This window comes from Halichoerus grypus, chromosome 2, assembly GCF_964656455.1.
Source record: "Halichoerus grypus chromosome 2, mHalGry1.hap1.1, whole genome shotgun sequence".
Lineage (NCBI taxonomy): Eukaryota > Metazoa > Chordata > Mammalia > Carnivora > Phocidae > Halichoerus > Halichoerus grypus.
In genome coordinates, this window is record NC_135713.1 from 189,993,967 (window position 1) to 190,019,743 (window position 25,777).

Consider the following 25,777-nt stretch of genomic DNA (forward strand, 5'->3'; position numbering starts at 1 on the left):
TTAAAATTTTTAAAAGACTTTATTTACTTATTTGAGAGAGAGAGGGAGAGAGAGAGCACGAGCTGGAGCAGGGGGAGGAGCAGACGGAGAGGGACCAGCAGACTCCCCGCTGATCACAGAGCCTGACGTGGGGCTTGATCCCACAACCCTGAGATCGTGACTGGAGCTGAAATCAAGAGTTGGACACTTAACTGACTGAGCCACCCAGGTGCCCCTAAATTAAATTTAAAAAAAGAAAGTTGTTCCCACTTCCAGGAATACCGTTCCTATTATTTTAAATGTATGTGATCTTCCTATAACTGGTATTAGATGTATTATGTGGAACCAGATTGATCTTCTCCCGGTATTGCTAACTAATTAGAGATTACACCCTTCTTCCTCTTGGATCTTTCAGCATGAGACCCCCCCTCACTCTGGAGGAGGTGAGTGGAATCATCGCCAAAGAATTCTCACCTTGACCTGGTGTGGCCGGTTCATAGTCCCACATTTCTTCCTGCCTGGCTGCCGCTAACACCATCTCAGAAAGGCGTATAGATGTAACAAGCTTCTAAAGAGTAGAGCATATAGAGATTACAACTGAGGGTTTAGAGGTCTAGATTGCCTGGGTTCAAAAACCTATCTTTGTCATTCATACAAGTCTGTGCCTTGTTTCCTTATTTATAAAATGAGAATAATAGTATATGTCATATAGGGTAGTGTGATGATTAAATGAGCTAATAATATGAAGCACAAAGAGCAACGCCTGGCACATAGTAAATTCTGTGTGCCCTGCTGCTTGGAGGATAAATGACAATAAGCATGCAGAGTGTTTGAAGAATTGTTAATAATGGACAAAATACCCTAAGTCATCGATTCAACAAATATTTATTGAGGACCTACTATGTGCTAGTCACTCTTCTACGTCTGGCAGGATGCACTGGCGAACTATATGAATAGTTTATATTCTAGAGGAGAGAATTTGACAATAAACTTGTAAACAAATAAGATGATCAGATAATGGTAGGTATTAGGGGTTGAATTGTGCCCCCACAAAATATGTTGAAGTCCTGACCTCCAGTACCTGTGAATGTGGCCTTATTTGGAAATAGGGCCATTGCTGATGATCAAATCAATGAGGTCTTTAGGGTGAGCCCTAATTCAATTCCACGGGTATCCTTCTAAAAAGGGGCAATCTATGGGGCACTTGGGTGGCTCAGTCGTTAAGCGTCTGCCTTCAGCTCAGGTCATGGTCCCAGGGTCCTAGGAGCGAACCCCGCATTAGGCTCCCTGCTTGGCGGAAAGCCTGCTTCTCCTTCTCCCACTCCCCCTGCTTGCATTCCCTCTCTCGCTGGGTCTCTCTCTGTCAAATAAATAAATAAAATCTTCAAAAAAACAAAAATAAATAAATAAAAAGGGGCAATCTGGATACAAAGATACACGCGGACAGAGGGAAGACGCGTGAAGAGACATAGGGAGATGATTGTCTCCAAGCCAAGGGACACTTGAGGCTCCCGGGAGCCAGGAGATAGGCCTGGAGCAGGTTCTTTCCCAGCACCTTTAGAGGGAACACATCCTGCTGACACTTTGATTTCAGACTTCTAGTCCCCAGAACTGTAAGAGAATTCCTTTCTCTTGTTCTAAGCCACCCAGTTTGTCATCAAACGAATATAACCAATATAATAGGTATGATGAGGAAAATAAAAGAGGATGATCTGATAGAGAATAAGTAGGGGCAAGGGTGGGTGGAGTTACTTCACTGGGAGATTCAGGAGGCTCTCTGTCAGCTGGCAAACCATTGAGGGTGATAAGCAGGGAAAAGACATGATCTGGCTTATTATTTATTTATTTATTTTTAAAGTTTTCATTTAAATTCCAGTTGGTTAACATACAGTGTAATATTAGTTTCAGGTGTACAATATAGTGATTCAACACTCCTATACATCACCCGACACTCATCACAACAAGTACATCCCTAATCCCCATCATCTATTTCACCCATCCCTTCACCCACCTCCCCTCTGGTAACCATCAGTTTGTTCTCTATAGTTAAGAGTCTGTTTCTTGGCTTGTCTTCCCCTCTCTCTTTTTTCCCCCCTTTGCTTGTTTGTTTTGTTTCTTAAATTCCACATATGAGTGAAATGATACTTATCTAGTTGTGTTCCTGGGATGAGACGAATCCAGGGTCCTCCTACTCTGCTGCCATCTTCCTCCTGTCTTGTTGATCTGGCTTACTTTAAAAAAAAAAACAACTGTTTACTGAATTATAAAATACAAATAGAAAAGGACAAAAATCCTAAATGTACAGCTCAATGAATTTTCACAAATGAACACACCCATGTAACCAGGACCCAACTCCCTTCGCCCGTGTCCCCTTCCAGTCACTACTCACCCCAAGGGGAAACGATATCCTCAATTCTAACACCATAGATTAGTTTTGACTGTTTTGAACTTTGTGTAAATGGAGTCATACAGTATGTACTCGTTTCTGGTTTCTTTTACTCAATATTATGTTTGTAGATGCATTTGTCTTGTGTGTAGTTTTATTTCATTCATTTTCAATACTGTGCAGTATTCCACTGTGTGAATATATTAAAATTTAGTTATCTGTCCTACTGTTGAGAGACATTTGGGTAGTTTCTGGTTGGTGCTATTGTAAATAGCTTTGCTATGAACATTTTTAGTCATGTCTTTTGGTGAATATATTTATGCATTTCTGTTAGGTATATTCCTAGAGTTGGGAATATGACCCAGAAATACATATATATATTTATTTGTGTATTAAATATATATTTACACGTATATATGTATACGTACATACGTGTATGTACATCTGTGTGTATATATATGATGACATAATATTAAAATATTTTAAAATACATAAACTTACTCAGCTTTAGTAGATACTGCCATAACCGTGGATGACATATTAAAAGATAATTTGGGTGTTGAGTAGAGAATAGAATATGGTAGTGGAGGGTGGCAGCAAGAGTGAAAATGGAGAGACCAAATAGGAGTCTATTGTAATAGTCCTAGTAAAGGGTGACAGTGGCTTCAACTAGGATAACAAGTGAAGAGATGGAGGAGCACCTGGGTGGCTCAGTTGGTTAAGCACCTGCCTTCGGTTCAGGTCATGATCCCAGGGTCCTGGGATCAAGCCCCACATTGGGCTCCCTTCTCCCTCTCCTCCCTTCTCCCTCTCCTCCCTGCTCGTGCTCTCTCTCTTAAAAAAATAAAAATAAAAAATCTTTTTAAAAACAACAAGTGAGGAGATGGAGAAAAGCATACTCATACAGGATGCATCATACAGGTAAAGCTAACAGGACCTGCTGATGAATTAGATGTGGGGAGCCGAGGGATAGAGAGGAATCAAGGTTGACAGTTCAATGTTTGGTTTGGAAAACTAAGTGGATAGTTGTCTGTTACTGAGATGGGGAAGAGCAGGAAAATAACAGCTGTATGGAAGAATCAAGAATCCTGGTTTGGCCACATCAAGCTTGAGATGCCTATTTGCTACCCAAGTAGGAATGTCAAATAGACAATTGGAGCTCAGTGAAGATGTCAGGACTGGAGATACAAATTTAGAACCATTCAGCATACAGATGGTATTCATAGCTATGAACATGGGTAATACCTCTTAGGGAGAAAGTGTAAGTGGAGAAGACTTAAGGATGTAGGACTAAGCCCTGGAGCATGCCACCATTAGGAAGTGAGCAGTAGAGGAAGAGCCAGCAAAGGAAATAGGTCACTGGTGAGTCTGGAGGAATGTTGGAAGAACAGTTTGCCATATGTGTTTTTTTTTTAAGATTTTATTTATTTATTTGAGAGAGAGAGAGCACGAGTGGGATGAAGGGCAGAGGGAGAAGCAGACTCCCCGCTGAGCAGGGAGCCTGACGTGGGGCTCGATCTCAGGAGTTCGGGATCATGCCTTGAGTCAAAGGCAGACGCCCAACTGACTGAGCCACCCAGGTGCCCCGCCATATATGTTTTAAAAGGTGGAGTGGTTAGGGATGCCTGGGAGGCTCAGTCAGTTGAGTGTCCAACTCTTGATTCTGACCTCTGATTTTTGGTCATGATCTCAGGGTTATGAGATCGAGCCCCGTGTCAGGCTCCGCGTTCAGTGGTGAGTCGGCTTGAGATCATCTCTCTCCCTCTCCCTCTGGCCCTCCCCTGCTCGCGCACTCTCTAAATAAATAAATGAAATCTTTAAAAAAATTTTTTACAAGGTGGAGTGATTAATGTATACCACCAAGAAATTCAAGATGAAGAGGTGACTATCAGTATGGCAGTAATTGGTAAACTAACAAGAACTATCTCAATGAGAACATGGGGTGGGAGAGCCTGAGTGGAGTGGATTGGAATGAGTGGGAGATGAAGTAGAGTAAGAGACAATAATATCATTCAAGAAATCTTGGCATGGAGAAGAGCACAGAAATGGAGTGATAGCTACAGAGGAATCTGGGTCCATTTTTCTCAAGATGGGAGAAATTTGTCATGTTTGGAAATGATCCAGTAGAGAGGGATAAATGTAATATAGGGGAAAAATGGATAATCACAGGAGCACAGACCTAGAGAAAGTGAAGTGTATGGGACCCAATGCACGAAGAGTTGGTTTTTGATGGGAACAGGGATCTTTCCGTCAATGAAAGAGGAGGAAGGGCAGAAAGTACTTGCAGGCTGGCAAATTTGGTGGGGAGAGGAAGTTCTCATTTGCTTCTGTTTTCTCAATGAAGAATGAGCCAAAATCATAAATTGGATGTGGTGGGGGAGGGATAGTCAAGGATTAGGGAAATGAGAAAGCATAACACTCATTTGGAGTGTAGGAGAGTACACTTGTCAAGAGCATGTAGTAGGCTCTTCGGCAGTGTTGTGCACCCATTTGAGATTTGTGGACATGAATTTAAAGTGGTACCAGTCATCAGTAATCACATTTGATTCACAAGGACCAGAAATGAATAGAGTTTGTTAAATGTAGTGGCCCTCAACAACTGTTCACTGAATAAATAAATAAATGAGTGGAGTATTATATAAAACATTTGGATAGGGAATTAGGAAGGGAAATAAAGAACGAATGGGTATCTGTCTTCTTACAACCTACCTGAAGACAAAACACAATTATTTGAGAACAAAGCCATATTTCAACAAACACAAACATATTAAGTTTTCAACTTAAAGTTATTAATTCTGAAAGAAATGCAGGGTAATTTCTTTTTTTTTTTTTTTTTTTTAGATTTTATTTATTTGACACAGAGAGACACAGCGAGACACAGCGAGAGAGGGAACACAAGCAGGGGGAGTGGGAGAGGGAAAAGCAGGCTTCCCGCCGAGCAGGGACCCTGATGTGGGGCTCGATCCCAGGATCCTGGGATCATGACCCGAGCCGAAGGCAGACGCTTAACGACTTGAGCCACCCAGGTGCCCCGAAATGCAGGGTAATTTCATACTTAAGATAGCATGAAGTTAATTTGGGAAAGCATTCCTGAAGTTAAGTTCCAGATAAGAGTTCAAAAGTTACTAGGTACAAGTGTTATCAGAAAGCAGAGGTAAAAGAGAGAAAACTAGTAGACATTAATAAGCAAGATGGGTAGTATGGGCTATGTTGCATATATCTTGAAGAAATGGAAAAGGACCTGGAGTTTGGAAGCAGCGATGACAATAATTACATAGTTTAAGGAGTAACCTCTTCATGCTAAGCACTAACAGTTAGCTTAATTGACAATGGCTTCTATTTATCTGGTCCCTGCCTGTGTCCACACACTAACTGTTAGTTCTTTTACATATGTATGATTTCCAATATTCACAAATACCCCACAGAATTACATATTATTTATTTATAATAAAATTCCTTCTCACAGATGAGGGAATTGAGACCCAGCATTTCAGTCATTTCCCCAAAATATCACAGTAAGGAGCTGAGGTAGGATTTGAACCGAGGTGTCTCTGATTCCAAAGGCCATAGTCAATGGCACTTCATTTAACTGTGTATTCCCACCATTTCCCTTGTGCTTAACGCAGAGGCCTACCCAGGATAAATGCTGAGCAGCGAGAATGACCCCAAAATGTAAATCAGACAACCTGCCTTCGTACTTAATCCAAATTGTTTCCCAACAACCCTCCCCACCCCACTCCCATCCCCCACTCACTAACTAGTCTTTCAATTTCTTCAACAGGACAACCTCTTTCCTTCCCCAGGGTGTTTGCCTGTGCCGCACCTGTACTTTTGGAGGCTCTTCCCCTCACTCTTCCCATGCTAACCCCTTTATATCCTTTATTTTTTAAAGATTTTATTTATTTATTTGAGAGAGAGAGAGACACAGCGAGAGAGGGAACACAAGCAGGGGGAGTGGGAGAGGGAGAAGCAGGCTTCCCGTGGGGCAGGGAGCCTGATGCGGGGCTGGATCCCAGGACCCCGAGCTCATGACCTGAGCCGAAGGCAGTCGCTTAACCAACTAAGCCACCCCGGCGCCCCCCCCCCCCTTTATATCCTAGCTCATCACTTCATCTGAGAGGCTGGCCCTGGCCATTCTATCTAAAATAGACCCCTGGTGTTCTCTACGTCAGTCATTTCTTTCCTAACATTTATCAAATTTTGCAATTATGTTGTCAGGTTATTTTCTGATGTCTTTCCCCAGTATTAGGACCCAGGAGGCCAAAGAACTTGAGTCCTGTTTACCTTTGACTTCCCTGAAATGTGCTTTTCAATACAGGAGTCCTAGTCATATGTGGAACCTCTGAATTGAGATGTACAGTCAGTGTGAAATTCATACTGGATTTCAAAGACTTGGCATGAGCAAAGAATATGTAAGATCTCATTCATATTTTTATATTGATTACATGTTGAAATGATAATGTTTGGATAAACTGGGTTAAATCTATGATTAAAATTATTTTCACCTGTTTTACATTTTAATGTGGCTACTAGATAATTTTCACTCATATAAGTGCCTCGCATATTTCTGGGCTCTGGGACAATGCTGTCCCAGGGCCTAGTACAGTGTCCTACCCCCATTTTATTGCGCGAAATAACCAATGTTAAGAGACAAACCAAATGAATGGATGAGTGAAGAGCTATGGTCTCTGCCTCTTTTTTTTTTTTTTTTAAGATTTTATTTATTTATTTGACAGAGAGAGAGACAGCTAGAGAGGGAACACAAGCAGGGGGAGTGGGAGAGGGAGAAGCAGGCTTCCTGCCGGGCAGGGAGCCCGATGCGGGGCTCGATCCCAGGACCCCGGGATCATGACCTGAGCCGAAGTCAGACGCTTAACGACTGAGTATGATCTCTGCCTCTTATTAAGAAAATAGATACGGCATTGTCCTGGAAGTCAGGAGATCTGGGTTCTGGTCCAGGTTTACTAGAAACACTATGTAGCCTTGGACAAGCAATGCCCAACTCTGGGTGTCAATTTGCCCATCAGGCAGCTGATCTCTGAGGTCTCGAAGTGTATGAGAATTAGTGGCGGAGAAAGGTGGGGAAGCCTGGTACAACAGAACTTGACTTCTGTTTGGCTCCAGCCCAACACCAGAGCTTCGGGCGACGGGAGGAGGCAGCAAGAATCACAGACTAGAAACCCCCGGCCCGCCGGCTTCCTCGGGCCGACGTCACTGGGGCGCGACGGCGTGGTCCGTCCGGTCCTTGATGCTGCAGCGGTTCAGAGGGTCCCTCCGGCGAGGGCGAGCGCCGAGCTAACACAATGTCAAATAGTACTCGAGTCTCTCCAACGCTCAGTTTTCAGCAAACCACCCTCTGCCGCCCTCCCTCCTACTTCACCCTTAACCCGCACAGGAAGCCGGGAAATACGAGTCCGGCCCCGAGCGTCCAGTGCTGGACCCCAGCGCGGCTGCGCAGGGCACGTGCGCCTCTCCGGAGTCCCGGCGATTGGCTGTGACGTAACTTCCGGCGTGAGCGGCGAAAGCCGGGAGGGCGAACGAGAGAGCGAGCAGGCAGCAGGCAGCAGGCGGGCGGGCGGACGGCACGGAGGGAGGGAGCGAGCGAGCGAGCAGTGAGTGAGCCAGCGAGGGCGGCCGCGTCCCTAGAACAGCCGAGATTCTCCCCGTCCCTCTGACCCCCTCCCCGGAGCCCACAGCGCCTCCGGTCTCCAGTGGAGCGGACACGGCCCGGCCCGGCCATGGCCTCGTTGCTGAAGGTGGATCAGGAAGTGAAGCTCAAGGTAGCGGCACCGGTCCGGGCCTCCTAACCCCTCGCTTCGATCCCCGAGCAGTCTGACCGGCTCCCCACTCCCCGTGGCGTCTTTGTCTCCCTGGGGACACCAGCTCTGAGCTTCCGCTCAGCTCAGCCCAGCCCCCCACTCCCGGAGACGGCATCAGGGGAGAGGATAATATAGGGTGGCCTTCTGAACCGCGTCTGGTGGTGGAGAGTCCCGGGGAGACCTCCGCGGACACGTGGTGGACTCAGCACTTTAGGCCAGTGACAGCTGGAAGTCCCCCAGCCCGGCAACGTCCCCGCCTCTGGATGCTACTGCTGCTGTACCCCTACCCTTGGCATCGGGCCTGCCTGGTATCAAAGGCTAGGTCTGGATGGGGCTTGGCACGTTTGTGAGCTCACATCTCGCCTGTCTACCTGCCTTTTGTTTGCTCTCAAATTCAGACAGCTTCAGATACAGGGAGGGAGGGTGGGAGGGAAGACAGGTGGGTGCTACCCTCAAGCCCCGCTTCCCTCTCCTGAGATGGAGAAATGGATCCTCAAAAAAGTAAAGTACTTACAGTCTGGGGGCCTCTCAGCCTCTCATTACAATTACAAGGTGAGGGGAAGACAGCTGAATTTGGGTTTTCCCATCCTGCCCTTACCGCTGTTGCCAGGTACTGATTTGCTGTTACTGAATTGTTCTCTTTGTTAATTTTAGGTTGATTCTTTCAGGGAGCGGATCACAAGTGAGGTGAGTGCAATAAATAGCAAAATAAGCATTGGTTGATAGTTGGGAATTTCCTAAAGAAGAGATTTGTGGAGAGAGACCTTCCCACAGTTATTAATTGAGCTGTATTTTCCTTCATCTTTAGGCAGAAGACTTGGTGGCAAATTTTTTCCCAAAGAAGTTGTTAGAACTTGATAGTTTTTTGAAGGTGAGAGACCCTTTTCTTTTCTTCAAATTCCCCAGTTTTTTTGGCTCTGGTCTTTCTGTCAAATGGGAGAAATCATGTGTTGATTCTATTTTGTTTTGTGCAGTAAAATACTCTCATTTCTTGCCCTTCAAATGAAATAGTTCTTTGTTCATTTTGAAAAGACTAATGTTGTTTTGGGGGTGGGTGTCTCTCTTTCAGGAACCAATCCTAAACATCCATGACCTAACTCAGATCCACTCAGACATGAATCTCCCAGTCCCTGACCCCATTCTTCTCACCAATAGCCACGATGGACTGGACGGTGTGAGTGTCCTGCATTTTTCTTTGTATTCTGAAGCAGTAGTTCTCTATTCTCTGTTCTCTACTTCCTAGTCAATTTGAACATGTACAGAGGAAACAGTGGTCTTAGGATCTAGGAACGAGGACTCTTAATGACATGATGATTCCAGTATACCACTTTTAGACCCTGATTTTTGTTTATAGCATGAAGTGTATAACCTAATGCTGCTCTGTCTTAGAGTAAGTTCCAAATAGGACTAATAGCTACAGGTTCCCTCAAGCTGTCTGGTCTGTCCCTGTGGCTCTAAGCAAGATTTTTCTCACCTGTTTGTGTCTTGAGTATTGTCACAGGATGAGCAGTTCTTGCTGTATAACTGCAGTCCCTGTCTTTGCTCCATATCTTTAGCACCTAGTGCTTGTCAGTTACATGTCCACGTTTTATAACAACAGTGATAACACTGTATTGTTGTCTGAGTTACTGTCTCATTGATAGAGCTTGCAATTCTGGAAAGCAGAAACTGTCTTAATCAACTTTGTATCCCCAGCACCTAGTTCTGCACCTGGTACATAGCAGGTGCTAAATACATGTTTGTTGATTGAATATTGTGCTTCTTTGTGGAACCAGAAGATTTGTACATATTCCCTTAATTATCCTCACCCTGCATTGAATGGTTTATTTTTACTGTTTATTTATAGTATCAACTCCTCTCCCCTAATTGCTTAATGTGTTAGTTGAAAGGTTGGTCTTCCCAACTAGAGTGTAAGTTGCTTTGTGGCAAGAATCTTTCCTTAAAGCCCTGACTGTGCTTAGTAAATTGTGCATAAATTAAAACAACCTATGGGGCCAAAGAGGGGATTAGATTTGCTGGAAGGGTAACTTGTGATGGGGTTATGGGTGTCAGGAGCAGGCTAATTCCTGTCTCTGTATCCTTAGCCCACTTACAAGAAGCGAAGGTTGGATGAGTGTGAAGAGGCCTTCCAAGGTAAGAGCCAACCTTACCCCACCTACTCCCTGGCTTGCAGCCCTGAGCAGGAGGATTGATCTGGCAGTCTCTGGTCAGGAAACAAGATCGGATTTGCTTTTCCAGAGTTAGCATTCCTAAGTTCTCCAAACATGGTCATTATTTAGCGCACAAAACCTAATTTCCCAATAAACAGGGAGGGCTTGACTTAGTGTCGACTGCCAAGGGAGAGAGGTTGGAGGTGGCTACACATCTCAGGTTTTTCACAGAAGTCCCAGTTTCACATTATTTTCTCTTCTTCAGTAATAGTTGGTACATTAAATCTTTAGAGCACATTTTAATTTCTTTGTTCTTCAGACTTTTGGCATACTTTAGACACTCATTTGCTAATCCATGCATTTTCTCTTTTTGATTCTGTTGGTGGGGTCATGGTTTGTAGATAGGATTGTGACAGATAAAAGGCAGAGGTCATAGCATCTCATGGGTCTGGGGAAGAAGAGAGGAAGGTGGGGGGTGTTAATGTCCTGTCCTCCACCCCAGTCATTTGACCTTCTTCATGTCCCTTCCAGGAACCAAGGTGTTCGTGATGCCCAATGGGATGCTAAAAAGCAACCAGCAGCTAGTGGACATTATTGAGAAAGTGAAACCTGAGATCCGGCTGCTGATTGAGAAATGCAATACGGTGAGGCAGGGGCTAGTGACCTATGGGCTGACCCCAAAGAGCCTGGCTTAAACTATGAAAAATGTTGGATGTGGGGCAGGAGGCATGGCGGTGATAGAGGAGTTGGCACATGAAGTGTCTTGGCTCCCGTGCTCCTGGCATCTGGTCCTAGCAGCATGGATTGTGTACTTCGTGGCTTTGGCAGAAAAGGCAAGGGTCCTCATATGTATATATTGGTCCTCTCACCCTTCAGGTCAAAATGTGGGTACAGCTCCTGATTCCCAGGATAGAAGATGGGAACAACTTCGGGGTCTCCATTCAGGTAACATGCTTGTATTACAAACTGGACAGGAAGGTCCGGAAGGTTTATTCTCCTTTTCAACCTGCTTTGTGTGTGTTTTTCTTGGTCTGCTCTTCGGGTGACGTGGAAGTGACTTGACCTCAACACTTGTTTTTTTTTTAGGAGGAGACAGTTGCAGAACTAAGAACTGTTGAGAGTGAAGCTGCATCTTATCTGGACCAGATTTCTAGGTAGGGCTTCTTGGGCTTGGCCCAGGACTTGGGGGCTGGTGATGTGGCCAGCACCGTCCAGGGTCTCCTGCAGCTTCCTCCTCTTATCTCTCCTTTCAGATATTATATTACAAGAGCCAAATTGGTTTCTAAAATAGCTAAATATCCCCATGTGGTAAGTAAGGGTTTGGGGTCTGAGGGTGGAAGGGAGAGGGAGGAGTGGCCATTTCTCGGCCAGAGCTGCCTGTGGACAGGCCGGCCTCGGGGACTAGCCTTTCCCCTGCCCCCCTTTCAGGAGGACTATCGCCGCACCGTGACAGAGATTGATGAGAAAGAATATATCAGCCTTCGGCTCATTATATCAGAGCTAAGGAATCAATATGTAAGTAACCTTGGTCCCTGCCCACAGTCACCCTGGCTGTTAGTCCTGGCCACTCCCTGGGGTTCGAGATGGGAGAGGGAGTGGGATAAAAGGATAAATTCTCATCCATTGAGTGGTGAGAATTATGAGCTCGTTGCGGGTGCGTAGCTGGGGATCTCCCTTTCTGTTTGGACGGCAGGGGGTGCGGTGCAGTAGAGGTGTGAAGATGTAGACATTAGAGTCAGACAGGCTCGGGTTTAGAGCCAATTCTTCCTGTAATCTGTGGCCTTGGGCAAGTTGTTGAACCTTAGACTTCAGTTTTCTCATCTCTAAGCTAGAACATCACTAAGATAGAACTTAGAGTATCTATGGCACGAAGATGGGGGGTTTTTTTGTTTTGTTTTTTACAAAGATGGTTTTTAAAAATGAGTGAAATAGGAGCGCCTGGGTGGTGCAGTCGGTTAAGCATCCAACTCGTGATTTCGGCTCAGGGCATGATCTCATATGTAGTGGGATTGAGCCCTGTGCCGGGCTCCACGCTCAGCAGGGAGGCTGCTTGAGATCCTCTCCCTCTGCCCCTCCCTCACTCCCGTGCATGCGCGTCTGTGTGCGTGCTCTCTCTCTCTCTCAAATAAATAAATCTTAAAAAAAAAAGTAAAGTAACACATCAAAAGACAAAAAAAAAAAAGTAAAGTAAAATAACACATTAAAAGACCCAGTACAGTTGTTGGTTATGTTAGGTGCTCAATGAATGCTAGTTGTTATTAGACACCTGGGGCCTGGGAATTTCCCAGGAATCCCCGGTGTGTGGGTATAGAGAGGAGAAGCAGCCGCCCTGAATTGAGGTTCCAGTGAGTGAGATGGGGATTCTGCATATCATTGCTTGGGGCTTTGTGGGGTATCTGGTTTCTTTGGGAGGTTGGGGTGGAACAAATGTGACTCCCTGGCCTCTTCTCCCAGGTCACTCTACATGACATGATCCTGAAAAATATCGAGAAGATCAAACGGCCCCGGAGCAGCAATGCAGAGACACTGTACTGAGGCCAGGGCCGGGGCCAGGGCCAGGGGACTCTGTGAGTCTGGCTCAAGACCGACATTGCCTTGGTTTGTTACATGACTATCGTGATGGGGAAACTGGCTGGAAATAGTAATCACACCTCTCTCTGTTTTTAGTTAGAGTCTAATGAAACTCTCATGTAGTTCTGTGACGTGTTTACCTCTTTTTTCAGGCCTCAGGAACTCTTCTCTTTCCTTCCCTAATACCCCACACCCGACCTGTCCTAATTTCTGGAGAAGTCCAGGTTTGTGTCTGCAGGATGTTGGCACAAGAATACTTGTGTTTTCTCTCCCTGCCCTCTCCCTCCTGTGTCTTGAGCTTTGTGTTTTCTTCTGTTGATTAGCGGATTAGAAGCTGAGGGAACTGGAAGGAAAGTGCTAGGTGTTTTTTAGGAACTGGGGTGGGGGGAGGTTTTCAGCTCCTCTCCTCTGATGTAAGGTTAGTGTCTCTTGCCACTGTGTGGGACATTGGATCCTCCCTCCCACAGTTTCCCTGATGATAACTTAGGGTCTCCCATCCACATATGTTCCACCTTGAACCTGATCATGACAAGAAACACCTTAGGCCTTCCACCAAGTCCCTAGCTCCTTGAAATGTTTTTATAACTAGGATTTTCACATACACATATGTGTGTGATGGACACATACGTACAGACATGCACGCACATGCCTTCCTACTCCATTACCTGATTTCCTCATCCCATCGTCTGTGTTGTTTTCCTTTGTCCCGCCGTCCCCCCCAACCCCCACCCTATGAATTCTGTCACAAACACACCATTCAGAAGGTGATCGTCGTCTTGGTCCTCACCCACCGGGGCCCATCGTTCTGCTATTACATATAGCCTCTTGGTGCCCAGAGGCTGGTGAATTGGAGGAGAGCTGAGAGATGAGAAGCAGAGGATTTGGGGAAGGGCCCTTCCTCTCTGACTCGGGTCTTTTTGGGTGTTATTGCAAAGGCTGGTCCTCTGCTGGTTGCCTCTTCCTAGGCCAGTTGTAAATTGGGGTGGGGCTGTCTGCGGCTGTGAGGGCCAGACGCTGCTGCCCCTGCTGGGCTTTCCTATGGGACAGATAGTTTTCTTATTTATAGCACCGTGCTTCCAAGGACAGCAGCACCTGTGCGTACGTGTGTGTGCATGCACACACATGCGTGTACGCGTTGTGTGTATGTGAAAATCTACTGGGCAATCAAAACCATAGAAGAGTTGCCTCCTATTCCTCAAAACTTCCAGAGATATCACTTGTTACAGCTTTTCTGTTAACCCTCATCAAACCCCCACTTTTTTATTCTGCCGCTACTGGAGAGTCCGTATCTGCGGTCAGCCTGCCAGTGACTCTCTCGGTGTCTGTTTCTGACTTTTATTCTTCCCCTCTCTTCCTCTTGCCTTCAACCCCAATCACATTTCCACCCGGCTGCATCGTTTTTACTCCCAGTATGCTGTAGAGAAGGAGTCAGGATGCTGTCTTCTCATGAATAGTACTCAGTAACAAACCAATTGCATTTTAGTTGGGCAGTGCCCCTACCCACCCTCCAGATCCCTTCCAGCTAAAACCCTACCCCCCCCACCATGTGTTTCTCAGTTTCCCTTTTTGTTTGTTGGATTATTCTGCTGCCCCACTCACTCTATCACCCTTGGATCGTAATGTAAAATTCTTTTACCATGTCAAGAAATTATTAAAAATGCAGGTACTTTGACCTCTTTCTAAAGCTGCAGACCCTGGTGCGATGCTCTGGTGGCTAGGGACATACCCACACTCAAGTGCGTGCATACGGGGACACCCACCTCCACATACACCTCCAGCCACCCTATTGGGTGTTTTTATTACCAATTGAGCTGCCTCTTTTCTCTAAAATAATGGAAAGACTGAGGCTTCTGCCTACCAAGAGGCAGGGGTGGGTCCTTCATTTGTGTTCAGTCTGAATTTATGTGAAAGTTAGCTCTTCCCAAACCTAAGCTCCTTCTGTCTAACTTCCCAGGATTGCAATTCCTTGCTCTCTCTCCCCGGTGATACCCATGAACTGCCAGTAGAGGCCGCCCTAGTTCCGCGTGTGGGGGATCACCTGGTTTGAGGCACAGCCTACCCGGTCATTTTCTTGACCTTATACTAATTCTCCCTGCTGAACAGTGTCTTAATCTCTTGAGGAGATGCCAGGGATTCCTGCTTTTGGTTTTCCAGTGATTGGGGAGGGCTGTCTAGGATCCTAGCTCTCTCTGAAATAAAGTTTCCTCAACTTCCACCTTGCAGAGTAGCCTTTTGATATCCAATGATCCCCTCATTTTCTCTGCGAAAAGAGATTTAAGGTCTTGAACAGTGGAGGAACGTGTGCTGTAGTCTGTTTCAGAGATCGGTACCAGTAGTAACAATTTTTGAATGCCTAGCCTGTGTTAGGCTCTGTTAAGTGCTTTACGTGCGTGACCACATTTAATTTTCACGAATCTGGGGTAGTTTACCCCGCCTTTGTAGGTGAGGACACTGAAACTCATAAGAAGTAACTCCTCTGAGGTCCTACAGCGTAGGGATCTGACTGCTGATCCCAGGCTCTCACCTTTCCTTTCCCACTGACTAGGTAGAAGAGGCTTGATACTACGAAGCAAGGTCTTGGCCTCTGGCAGCTGGCCAAGTGCTTATTGCTGACCTGGGCCATGGGTTGTGGGAATATTGGCGGGTGGTGCCTGCTAGGAGGTAGGGAAATGGATAGTTCTGGTGCCTGCGTGTAGCACACAGCACTTAACTGGGCACCTGAGACTTGCATTCTTCCTCAGACCTATTCTGAGGGAAAGGTAGAGTTTAGGGTTGATCCACATGCCCTCTAGCCTGGTCTGAGTGATGGTAGCCAGAGCTCCTGCCATGCTGCCGCCAGGAGCTCAGGGGCAGGGGAGAGCCTGTGCACGTGGAAGTGGTGCCTGGAGCCAAACCACCGAACAGAAAATTGGAACAGAATTATATAAATTAAGGTCAGAAATTTCCTGTCCAACCCACAGGGTGGAGTTTTCTCCATTCCTATCCATCCTACTGAATATAAGCCCTGATTTGATGTCAGTAACTGGAAGGAGCAGCTGGGAGGACTCCCCTTTCAGCTGTCTGCATTCAGCATGAACTTCAAGGTAGTCCTCGTGTTCCTGGCACTGTCCCTCATTACCATCTTTGCCTTGGCCTATGTCTTGCTGACCAGCCAAGGTGGCTCCAGCCAGCCTCCCCGCTGCCCCTCCGTGTCCCCCAGTGCCCAGCCCGGGACACACCCCAGCCAGAGCCAGCTGTTTGCAGACCTGAGCAGAGAGGAGCTGACGGCTGTGATGAGCTTCCTGACCCGGCAGCTAGGGCCAGGCCTGGTGGATGCAGCCCAGGCCCGCCCCTCGGACAACTGCATCTTCTCGGTGGAGCTGCACCTGCCCCCCAAGGCCGCAGCCCTGGCCCACCTGGACAGGGGGAGCCCCCCACCTGCCCGGGAGGCACTGGCCATCGTCTTCTTTGGCGGACAACCCCAGCCCAACGTGAGTGAGCTGGTGGTGGGGCCACTGCCCCGGCCCTCCTACCTGCGGGATGTGACGGTGGAGCGTCATGGGGGCCCCGTGCCCTACCACCGCCGCCCCATGCTGGGAGCTGAGTTTACCCAGATGTGGAAGCATTTGAAGGAGGTGGAGCTCCCCAAGGCACCAGTCTTTCTGGCTTCTGTCTTCAACTACAATGGCTCCACTTTGGCACCTCTGCATGCCACCCCCAGTGGCCTGCGCTCGGGGGACCGTGCTACCTGGATAGCCCTCTACCATAACATCTCAGGTGTTGGGATTTTCCTTCACCCAGTGGGGCTGGAGCTACTGCTGGACCACAGGGCCCTGGACCCTGCCCATTGGGCTGTCCAACGGGTCTTCTACCTCGGGCGCTACTATGCAGACTTGGGCCAGTTGGAATGGGAGTTTAAGGCTGGCCGGCTGGAAGTGGTTAGGGTTCCTCTCCCCCTGCCAAATGGGGCTTCATCCTTGAAGTCCCGGACCTCCCCAGGTCCTCTCCCTCCTCTTCAGTTCTCACCCCAGGGCTCCCAATATAGTGTGCAAGGGAACCTGGTGGCATCCTCCCTCTGGACATTTACCTTCGGTCATGGGGTGTTCAGTGGCATGAGGATTTTTGATATTCGATTCAAGGGCGAGCGGGTGGCCTATGAAGTCAGTGTCCAGGAGTGTGTATCCGTCTATGGTGCTGACTCACCCAAGACAATGATGACCAGATACTTGGATAGCAGCTATGGACTTGGCCGTCACAGCCGGGGCTTGGTTCGGGGAGTCGACTGCCCCTATCAATCGACGATGGTGGACATCCACATACTAGTGGGTACAGGGGCAGTCCAGTTGCTCCCGGGGGCTGTGTGTGTATTTGAGGAGGCACAAGGACTACCCCTTCGGAGGCACCACAATCACCTTGAGAGTCATTTCTATGGTGGTTTGGCTGGCTCGGCCCTTGTAGTCAGGTCTGTGTCATCAGTAGGCAACTATGACTACGTTTGGGACTTTGTACTGCACCCAAATGGGGCGCTGGAAGGGCGGGTCCATGCCACGGGCTATGTCAACACGGCTTTCCTGAGTGGGGGTGAGGAGAGCCTCCTCTTTGGGAACCGTGTGGGGGAACGAGTGCTGGGGGCAGTGCACACGCATGCCTTCCACTTCAAGCTGGACCTGGACGTGGCAGGTGAGTGCTCGGGTGAGGACTGAGACTTGGGGGGAGCAGAGGGAAGGGAGGCCCCCAGATCGAGCCAGAAGCGGCAGAGGGTGGCAGGCCGGCACCACGACATACGGTGGCGGCGGAGCAGGGGCTGATTGGAGCGTATTCGGCTGCAGTCAGCCTGAAACCCTGGGCGTGCTGGGTATCTGGCCGGAGGTAGAAGGGGTGTCCCTACCTGACCCTGCTCACCCGGCCCCTCTGCCTCACTGCGGTTGTGAAACTGGCTTAAATGCAACGGCCGTGCCTGGCTGGCTTCCTCTCGAGTGCCTCTGCGGCTAGTGAGTTTGCCTGGGCAGTTGGGGCTGGAGGGGGGGCACTTAAGTTTTTTTCCTGATTCTGGGGGCCAGTGGAGGTGGGGAAAGCAGGGGCCTGAGCAGAGATAGGAAGCAGCCTATGGAGGTTTTCAGTGTAGAGTGGTCCTGGGGCACGAGGAGGGGGGTGCTAGTGGGGGGTTGTTTAACAGGATTTCATAAAACAGGACATAGGTTGGTGGCCTCACTGTCGTCCTGGGGAGGGTCCTCTCATCCCTGCCAGTGTATGTCCTCACCGCCGGCCCTCCGGTGACACGGCAGGCACGCAATAGGCTTGCTGCAAGTGTAGAAAGGGATTTCTCAAGTGGGGCTTAAAGCACAGAGAGGACTTGCTGCTCCTGACGGACGTTTGTCAACAACAAAATAACGAGCTTACTGAATCACAGACTATTAGACCCAGAAAGAAAAGTAGCGACCTACCAGACCCTCGCCAAACTGAGGAGGGTGGGGGGAGATGGAGGAAGAAGCGACTGCCCCGGTATAATGGTTTGTAACTAGGTATCTTTTCTGTGAAACGTTTTCTTACCCTCTAGACTACAAAGACGTGGTTTTGGGTGGGAGGAGAACTAAGAAAATTGCATGACTGAAAGGAGTCTATTATCTGTTCTTTGACATATTTGGGATAAGACTTTGAAGTTTCTCTTCAGCATTTTTGACATTAAAGAGCCTTGTCTCGGGAAGTAAAGTCGAGTCACATGTATTGGATCCCTGTAGTGTGGAGCGCGAGGGACAAGCAGCAGAGATGCTGGCCTCGGTACAGCGCTCTGTGGGGGGCCGGGGGCCTTCACGATCGGTCCTGTTTAAAGGAACTCACACCCGAACCTGCAAAGAGAGTATCATCAAGTGCTGAGTGGGGAAGGTGGGTGTACATTATGAGTGCAGTCGAGTTCTAGGGAGCTTTCAGGCAATATAAGATCTAAAACTGCTCCCTTCAGAAAAAAACAAAGGGGTCCCTACCTTGTGGAGAAGGAAAGCAAAGTTTCAGAGCTGGGAGGTAGATGCAGGGCGCCCTGGAAGGGGATTGGGTTTTTCCAGCCAGCTTCTCCAAGACAAATCTCTCTTTCATAGTTACAAGAATGTAACTAGCCACCTGCGTGTGCTTTTCCACTTACAGAGCTCAGCCACAGAACAGCTTTTATTATGCCTACTGTAGAGATTCAGAAAGAGAATCAGAGAAGCATAGAATCGGTCCAAGGTCCACTGGGTAGACCAGTGCTAACAGAACGCTGCGGTGATGGATATTCTCCATCCGTGTCGTCTGATGCATGTGGCAGTTGAACACTTGAAATGTGGCTAGTGTGACTGAGGTACTGAATTTTTAAATGGAACTAGCCACTTGTGACTGGTCATAGCCATATTGAACGGGGCAGGTTCAAAGAAGGGTTAGCGCTTGAATCCAGACCTTCTGGCTCCCAGCACAGTGCTCTCTGACGAGCCCCACTGCCCTTTGTCAGGCCAGCGCAGTGGGGCATCATGGGGAAGACAAGGGACTGTCTCACCTGGTGTGGAACTCCTCTCCCCCCTCCCCCTGGCAGGGCTGAAAAACTGGGTGGTAGCTGAAGACGTGGTGTTTAAACCTGTGGCAGCCCCTTGGAGTCCAGAGCACCAGCTGCAGCGCCCACAGCTGACTCGGCAGGTCCTCGGAAGGGAGGACCTGACAGCTTTTTCCTTGGGAAAGCCCCTGCCCCGCTACCTTTATCTGGCTGGCAACCAGACTAATGCCTGGGGTCACCAGCGTGGGTACCGAATCCAGATCCACAGCCCCCTCGGCATACACATGCCCCTGGAGAGCGACATGGAGAGGGCCCTCAGCTGGGGGAGGTGAGGAGGGCTCTGGGCATTGGGTGGAAGGGAAGTACTGGTCCTCTTCCCCGTCCCAGCTCTTGAAGACCCCAACTCACTACCCTTGGTTTACCATTCACCCCTGTGCCTCCTCTCAGCTCCAAGTAGATACGGGATGGGGAGTGGTCTCACGCAGAATCTGGTCCAAAGGACTTCAAGGCCAGGAATGGCCCCTGATCTGACACCACCTTCCTTCAACACTCCTGGTCAGATACCAGCTCGTGGTGACCCGGAGGAAGGAGGAGGAGTCACAGAGCAGCAGCATCTATTACCAGAATGACATCTGGACCCCCACTATGGCCTTTGCTGACTTCATCAACAATGAGACCCTCTTAGGAGAGGTTGGTAGCCCTAGGGGCAGAGGAGAGGGGCAACTTAAGCCCGAAGTCTTGGCTGCCCAGCTCCTGACCGTAGGTCGGAGGGAATGGTAGGTTTCCAGTTCTCAGATTCAGGGGCCAATGTGGGTCATCTCTCTTGGGGTGAGATTAGCCCTGGGACACCGACCACCTTGCAGCTTCTCACAAGGATCACCCCGCCTGCTGTGTGGACCCGGGGCTGGGTGGAGGTAGAAACGAGGCTGAGGCTAGAGGTTGGGGATTGTGGCTGAGGAGGGGTGGTTCTTTGGGTCTTGTCTCCACAAAGTCTTTCAGCCTCTCCCTCTTCCCACAGGACCTGGTGGCTTGGGTTACAGCCAGCTTCCTGCATATCCCCCATGCTGAGGATGTCCCCAACACAGTGACTCTGGGGAACAGAGTTGGCTTCTTGCTCCGACCCTATAACTTCTTTGATGAGGATCCCTCCATCTTCTCCCCTGGCAGCGTCTACTTTGAGAAGGGCCAGGATGCTGGGCTCTGCAGTGTCAACCCTGTGGCCTGCATCCCCCACCTGGCGGCCTGTGTCCCAGACCTGCCCCCTTTCTTTTACCAGGACTTTTAGCCCCAAGGGTGTGGTGGGACATGGAGGGGGGTTGCTGAGACATTTGTACCTTTCTCTCTGTTCCCACTTCCTGCTCCCTTGATTCCTACCCTCTTAATGTCCCTTAGGAAACAGCCTCCCACACTAAACCCCTATATATCCCTTCCGTTAATTCTTATTTCCAGTTCATTTTGTTTAAATGATGGATTTATACAAATGATATGATTATTAAGATATTCAAGCGAAACCCCACAAATTCTACCACTCAGAAATAGCCAGTGTTCACATTTGGTGAACGTTATACCAGACATTTCTTTATGCATGTGCATTGAAATGGAAGAATAGATAGAATTTTGTAAAAATAGATGGTGTGTGTGATTTATAATAAAAGGTGCTACAAGATTTATCGCTTGAATTTCTTCTATTTGACTTTTGAAGTATCTAGAATCACCCCGAGAATATTAAGAACTCTGGCCAAGGAAATTAGCAATGGAAGAAGAGAGGGCAAGAGGGACAGACCAGGCCAAGGAATGCCGCTTGGGAGGCTGCGGGGCTGGGGGTGGGGGTTTCCTTGGAAGCACAACAATAGTTCCAAGTTACAGGAAAGGGAACATCTGGCCCTGGAAGGTGGGGGTTGGGGGAAGAAGCCAGGCGAGGGGGACGAGGGGCTGCTCTGCGCAGACCCAGCTCCTTACTGCTGGTGCCTTTCCAGGCTCAACTGGTCAGTTGCATTATTTTTAAATCCCACTCTCCTGCCTCCTCCAGCTCTCCCCAGTTTCAACCCTGACCCAGAAAGCGGAGTCTGATTTGGAGCCTGGAAGACAAAGCCATGTAAGGTCTGTGGAAATCACTCCCGCCCTGCTTGGGGCCCGCCCCGCAAGCCCGGCCTGCCCCGCCCCCTCCCCAGCCTTCCTGTGTCCTTCCCACCCTCCCCACCCTCAGTATCCTGAGCGGCTGAACACTGGGAACCTCAGCCAGAGCCCAGGAGCCCCCCGACCCCCCTTATAGGAGCTAAGAGAGACCTAACTCTGCTGACCTGAGAATACACATCTCCACTCTGGTTCAGTCCTCTGTCCCGCTGTTCACGGACAATGAACCAGAAGACCACTCTGGTGCTCCTCGCTCTAGCTGTCATCACCATTTTTGCCTTGGTGTGTGTCCTACTAGCTGGCAGGGGAGGAGATGGGGGTGAACCCAGCCAGCCTCCCCGCTGCCCCTCCGTGTCCCCCAGTGCCCAGCCCGGGACACACCCCGGCCAGAGCCAGCTGTTTGCAGACCTGAGCCGAGAGGAGCTGACGGCTGTGATGAGCTTCCTGACCCGGCAGCTAGGGCCAGGCCTGGTGGATGCAGCCCAGGCCCGCCCCTCGGACAACTGCGTCTTCTCGGTGGAGCTGCACCTGCCCCCCAAGGCCGCAGCCCTGGCCCACCTGGACAGGGGGAGCCCCCCACCTGCCCGGGAGGCACTGGCCATCGTCTTCTTTGGCGGACAACCCCAGCCCAACGTGAGTGAGCTGGTGGTGGGGCCACTGCCCCGGCCCTCCTACCTGCGGGATGTGACGGTGGAGCGTCACGGGGGCCCCCTGCCCTACCACCGCCGCCCCGTGCTGAGGCGAGAGTACCTGGACATAGACCAGCTGATCTTCGGCAGAGAGCTGCCCCAGGCTGCCGGGCTCCTGCACCACTGCTGCTTCTATAAGCGCCAAGGACAGAACCTGGTGACGGTGACCACGGCCCCCCGAGGCTTGCAGTCAGGAGACCGGGCCGCCTGGTTTGGCCTCTACTACAACATCTCAGGGGCTGGGTTCTTCCTGCACCCCGTGGGGTTGGAGCTGCTGGTAGACCACAAGGCTCTGGACCCTGCCCGCTGGGCCATCCAGAAGGTGTTCTTTCAAGGCCGCTACTATGAGAGTTTGGCCCAGCTGGAGGACCAGTTTGAGGCTGGCCTGGTGAACGTGGTGCTGATCCCAGACAATGGCACAGGTGGGTCCTGGTCCCTCAAGTCCCAGGGGCCTCCCGGTCCGGCTCCTCCTCTGCAAGTCCATCCCCAGGGCCCCCGCTTCAGTGTGCAGGGGAGCCGAGTGACCTCCTCGTTGTGGACTTTCTCCTTTGGCCTTGGAGCTTTCAGTGGCCCCAGGATCTTTGACATCCGCTTCCGGGGAGAACGACTAGCTTATGAGATCAGCCTCCAGGAGGCCTTGGTCGTCTATGGTGGAAATTCCCCCGCAGCGATGCTGACCCGCTATATCGATGGCAGCTTTGGCCTGGGCAAGTACTCCACTCCCCTGACCCGGGGGGTGGACTGCCCCTACCTGGCCACCTACGTGGACTGGCACTTCCTTCTGGAATCCCACACCCCCGAGACAATACGTGATGCCATTTGTGTGTTTGAACAGAACCAGGGCCTCCCCCTGAGGCGACACCACTCAAATTTCTACTCCCATTATTTCGGGGGCCTTGCAGAGACCGTGCTGGTGGTCAGATCTGTGTCGACCTTGCTCAATTATGACTACCTGTGGGATATGGTCTTCCATTCCAGTGGGGCCATAGAAGTCCGACTCCACACCACCGGCTACATCAGCTCAGCATTCCTCTTTGGTGCCGCCCGAAGGTACGGGAACCAGGTTGGGGAGCAAACGCTGGGCACCGTCCATACCCACAGTGCCCACTTCAAGGTGGATCTGGATGTAGGAGGTAAGACATCCCTGGGGAAGCAAGGATTCTGGAAGAGGGGACTGAAAAGTTGTCTATTTGCTTTGGGATTTATGGAAGTTATCCAGGAAAGGAAGAGTTGAGCATGAGTTGCAGTTTTGGAGTTCTGTACTTCCTCTTTAGCTGGATGGGAGAAAGCTGACTGCTGCATTTTATTTGGATCCTAGCTCATTGGCTGGGTGCAGAGCTGCCTCCCTCCCTCCACATGACCTCATCAGAAAATCTTGAGAAATGGCAAAGCTCAGGGAGGAGGCAGGATCTGGGCTCACAAGATCCCCTTTGCCTTCGTCCCTCCCTTGTTCTCCTAGAGGCCCCACTTCAGGGAGGCGACCATTTGTTTTGTAGTTCATTTCTCTGTGTCTGGCCTGCGGTGCCAAGGGTTTGGGGACCTGTCTGCCTCCTGCCAAGTCCCTGGCACACGCAGGCCAGCCCCGGAACCCCGCAGGTTGTACATTTCCTGGGGAGGTGAACCCTGCTCTTCCCTGGGCACCACACACTTAAGTGCAGGGGGGTAGAGTGGGTGCCGTGGAATGTTCAGGTAGTTCCTGGGGTTGGTGGTCACAGAGAGAGCCAAAGATCCATGATGTCTTAGAGTCCGTCTTCTCACTTTCCTTCTGCACATTGAGTCGATCACCCATTTTTTTTTCCAGTCTGCCTCTGAGACATGTCAGAGCCTTGCTGGGCCGGCCTTCTCTCTGCCCCTTCCACTCTTCTTCCTCTCAGATCCAGGGGCCAGCTTGCTCCCCCGTCTAGCCCCAACTTTCCTAGAAGGCCCTTCCCCTCAGATTGCAGCTCCAGCCTGCCCTTCGGCTCCCTGGCCCCCACCCCAGTGCTGCCTTAGCCACGCCCACACCCTCCCTGTCCCCCCACAGGCTTCCTGCTTTTGCTCCTGTCCCCCCCCCGCCCCCGCCTAGAATGCCCAGCCGTGTCATCTCTGCTACTCACGTTTCCTGAGACAAGGCTGAAAGGCACCCGGGAAGGCCCCCTTTTCCTGCCTGCACCTGTATCCGTGACCTTGACTGTGCTCTTCTCACACGGCTGGCCTCTCAGGGCTTTGCCTCCTGCAGCCTCCGGGAGAGCAGGAGGAAGGGGATGGGGCTTCACTCCTCTGTGCCTCCCAGGGCTGAGCCCAGTCCTCTCCACTAATAAGTGTGAAGGGTTAGTGAATGAAGTCCCTGAAGAAATACCTTACAGGTCAACCGCTTTGGCCGAAAGACCGGGCATAGCTTAGGGAGAGGGAAGGGAAGCAGGGACACACTCCGTTCTGGGTTTCTCCTTGGCCCCACTCTGAAGCGGTGAATGGTGGGGAGGAGACAGAGTCCAGAGGGGACAGGGCAGCTGCATGACCAGCCCTCTCTCCCACCCTCCACCCCTCCCCCCCCGCAGGACTGGAGAACTGGGTCTGGGCTGAGGACATGACCTATGTCCCCACGCCGGTACCCTGGAGCCCCGAGCACCAGATGCAGAGGCTGCAGGTGACCCGGAAGCTGCTGGAGACCGAGGAGCAGGCCGCCTTCCCCCTGGGAGGCGCCCCCCCCCGCTACGTGTACCTGGCCAGCAACCACAGCAACAAGTGGGGCCACCCGCGGGGCTACCGCATCCAGCTGCTCAGCTTTGCTGGGGAGCCGCTGCCACAGAACAGCTCCTTGGAGAGAGCCGTCAGCTGGGGCAGGTGAGTGGCGGGGTGTCAGAGAGAAGCTGGGGGAGGAGCGGGAGGGACAACTGGGAACTCAGTTGGAACTGTATGGGAGCAGAGGTGAGAGCTCCATTAGGATTTCCCGGTTATCGAAACACAAGCCCCGGGCCTACGCTGTCTGTGCAGCGCTGAGGCCAGAGAACGCTTCCCCATTTTGGATGCGGGCAGAGGCCATCCTGTGAAATGGCAGGGGGACGAACAGAAGGATGTGGAAGGAGGTTGGCTGACCCACCCGGGTGGCACCAAAGTCATCGTGTGAAGGACATGGAAAGCCCGAGGTCCATGACCTCAGCCCCCTTCCATCGTCACAGTCAGGCAGCAGGACGGGGTTAGTGACCATGGAGGCCTGACCAGTGCCTCCCTAGGTACCATCTGGCGGTGACCCAGCGGAAGGAGGCGGAGCAAAGCAGCACCAGCATCTACAATCAGAACGACCCTTGGGCCCCCACCGTGGACTTCGCTGACTTCATTAACAACGAGACCATTGCTGGAGAGGTCAGCTGACTGTGGGAGGGTCACGGGAGGGAGACCAGGGCACAGAGATGAACCCCACCTTCTCTTTTTTTTTTTTTTTTTAAAGATTTTATTTATTTATTTGAGAGAGAGAGAGAGCACAAGAGGGGGGAGCGGGAGAGGGAGAAGCAGACTCCCCGCTGAGCAGGGAGCCCGATGCGGGACTCGATCCCGGGACTCCAGGATCATGACCT

At 50.3% G+C, this 25,777-nt stretch overlaps 3 protein-coding genes and 2 long non-coding RNA genes across 12 annotated transcripts in view; 3 read left to right on the forward strand and 2 right to left on the reverse strand.

The window, feature by feature from the left end:
* On the reverse strand, positions 1-22,381 carry LOC144380861 (uncharacterized). Of its 2 annotated transcripts, XR_013445093.1 has the most exons (3): positions 22,285-22,381; positions 454-2,210; positions 1-166 (listed from the first exon to the last, which is right to left on the reverse strand). It is a non-coding gene; the product is annotated as an uncharacterized LOC144380861 (long non-coding RNA). The 2 variants fall into 2 exon arrangements; XR_013445092.1 differs by having other exon boundaries at positions 1-2,210.
* On the forward strand, positions 7,872-14,595 carry PSME3 (proteasome activator subunit 3). The gene is made up of 11 exons (XM_036095531.2): positions 7,872-8,145; positions 8,839-8,871; positions 8,993-9,055; positions 9,254-9,358; positions 10,269-10,317; positions 10,866-10,978; positions 11,211-11,279; positions 11,421-11,488; positions 11,588-11,642; positions 11,763-11,849; positions 12,789-14,595. The coding sequence occupies exons 1-11, from the start codon at positions 8,104-8,106 to the stop codon at positions 12,867-12,869; spliced, it is 765 nt and encodes a 254-aa protein (XP_035951424.1). The 5' UTR covers positions 7,872-8,103; the 3' UTR covers positions 12,870-14,595.
* Positions 14,747-21,673, forward strand: AOC2 (amine oxidase copper containing 2). 5 transcript variants are annotated; one of them, XM_036095526.2, is made up of 4 exons: positions 14,747-17,564; positions 19,444-19,729; positions 19,962-20,091; positions 21,431-21,673. In XM_036095526.2, the coding sequence occupies exons 1-4, from the start codon at positions 15,977-15,979 to the stop codon at positions 21,671-21,673; spliced, it is 2,247 nt and encodes a 748-aa protein (XP_035951419.1). In that variant the 5' UTR covers positions 14,747-15,976. The 5 variants fall into 5 exon arrangements, with proteins under 5 accessions (XP_035951419.1, XP_035951418.1, XP_077921900.1 ...); XM_036095525.2 differs by lacking the exon at positions 21,431-21,673 and adding an exon at positions 20,420-21,067; XM_078065774.1 differs by lacking the exon at positions 21,431-21,673 and adding an exon at positions 20,420-20,637 and having other exon boundaries at positions 19,962-20,177.
* LOC144380862 (uncharacterized) lies at positions 18,390-19,540 on the reverse strand. The gene is made up of 2 exons (XR_013445094.1): positions 18,866-19,540; positions 18,390-18,730 (listed from the first exon to the last, which is right to left on the reverse strand). It is a non-coding gene; the product is annotated as an uncharacterized LOC144380862 (long non-coding RNA).
* The window catches only part of LOC118537785 (amine oxidase [copper-containing] 3), a 6,814-nt gene continuing 2,793 nt past the window's right edge, over positions 21,757-25,777 (forward strand). The window contains exons 1-4 of one of the 3 annotated variants that reach the window (XM_078065771.1): positions 21,757-22,645; positions 23,126-23,356; positions 24,761-25,046; positions 25,436-25,565. In XM_078065771.1, coding sequence (XP_077921897.1) covers positions 21,757-22,645; positions 23,126-23,356; positions 24,761-25,046; positions 25,436-25,565 — 1,536 coding nt within the window. Of the gene's footprint in view, positions 23,357-23,649; positions 23,820-24,760; positions 25,047-25,435; positions 25,566-25,777 lie in introns of those variants that run through there. The other 2 variants (XM_036095524.2, XM_078065772.1) reach the window with 2 other exon arrangements.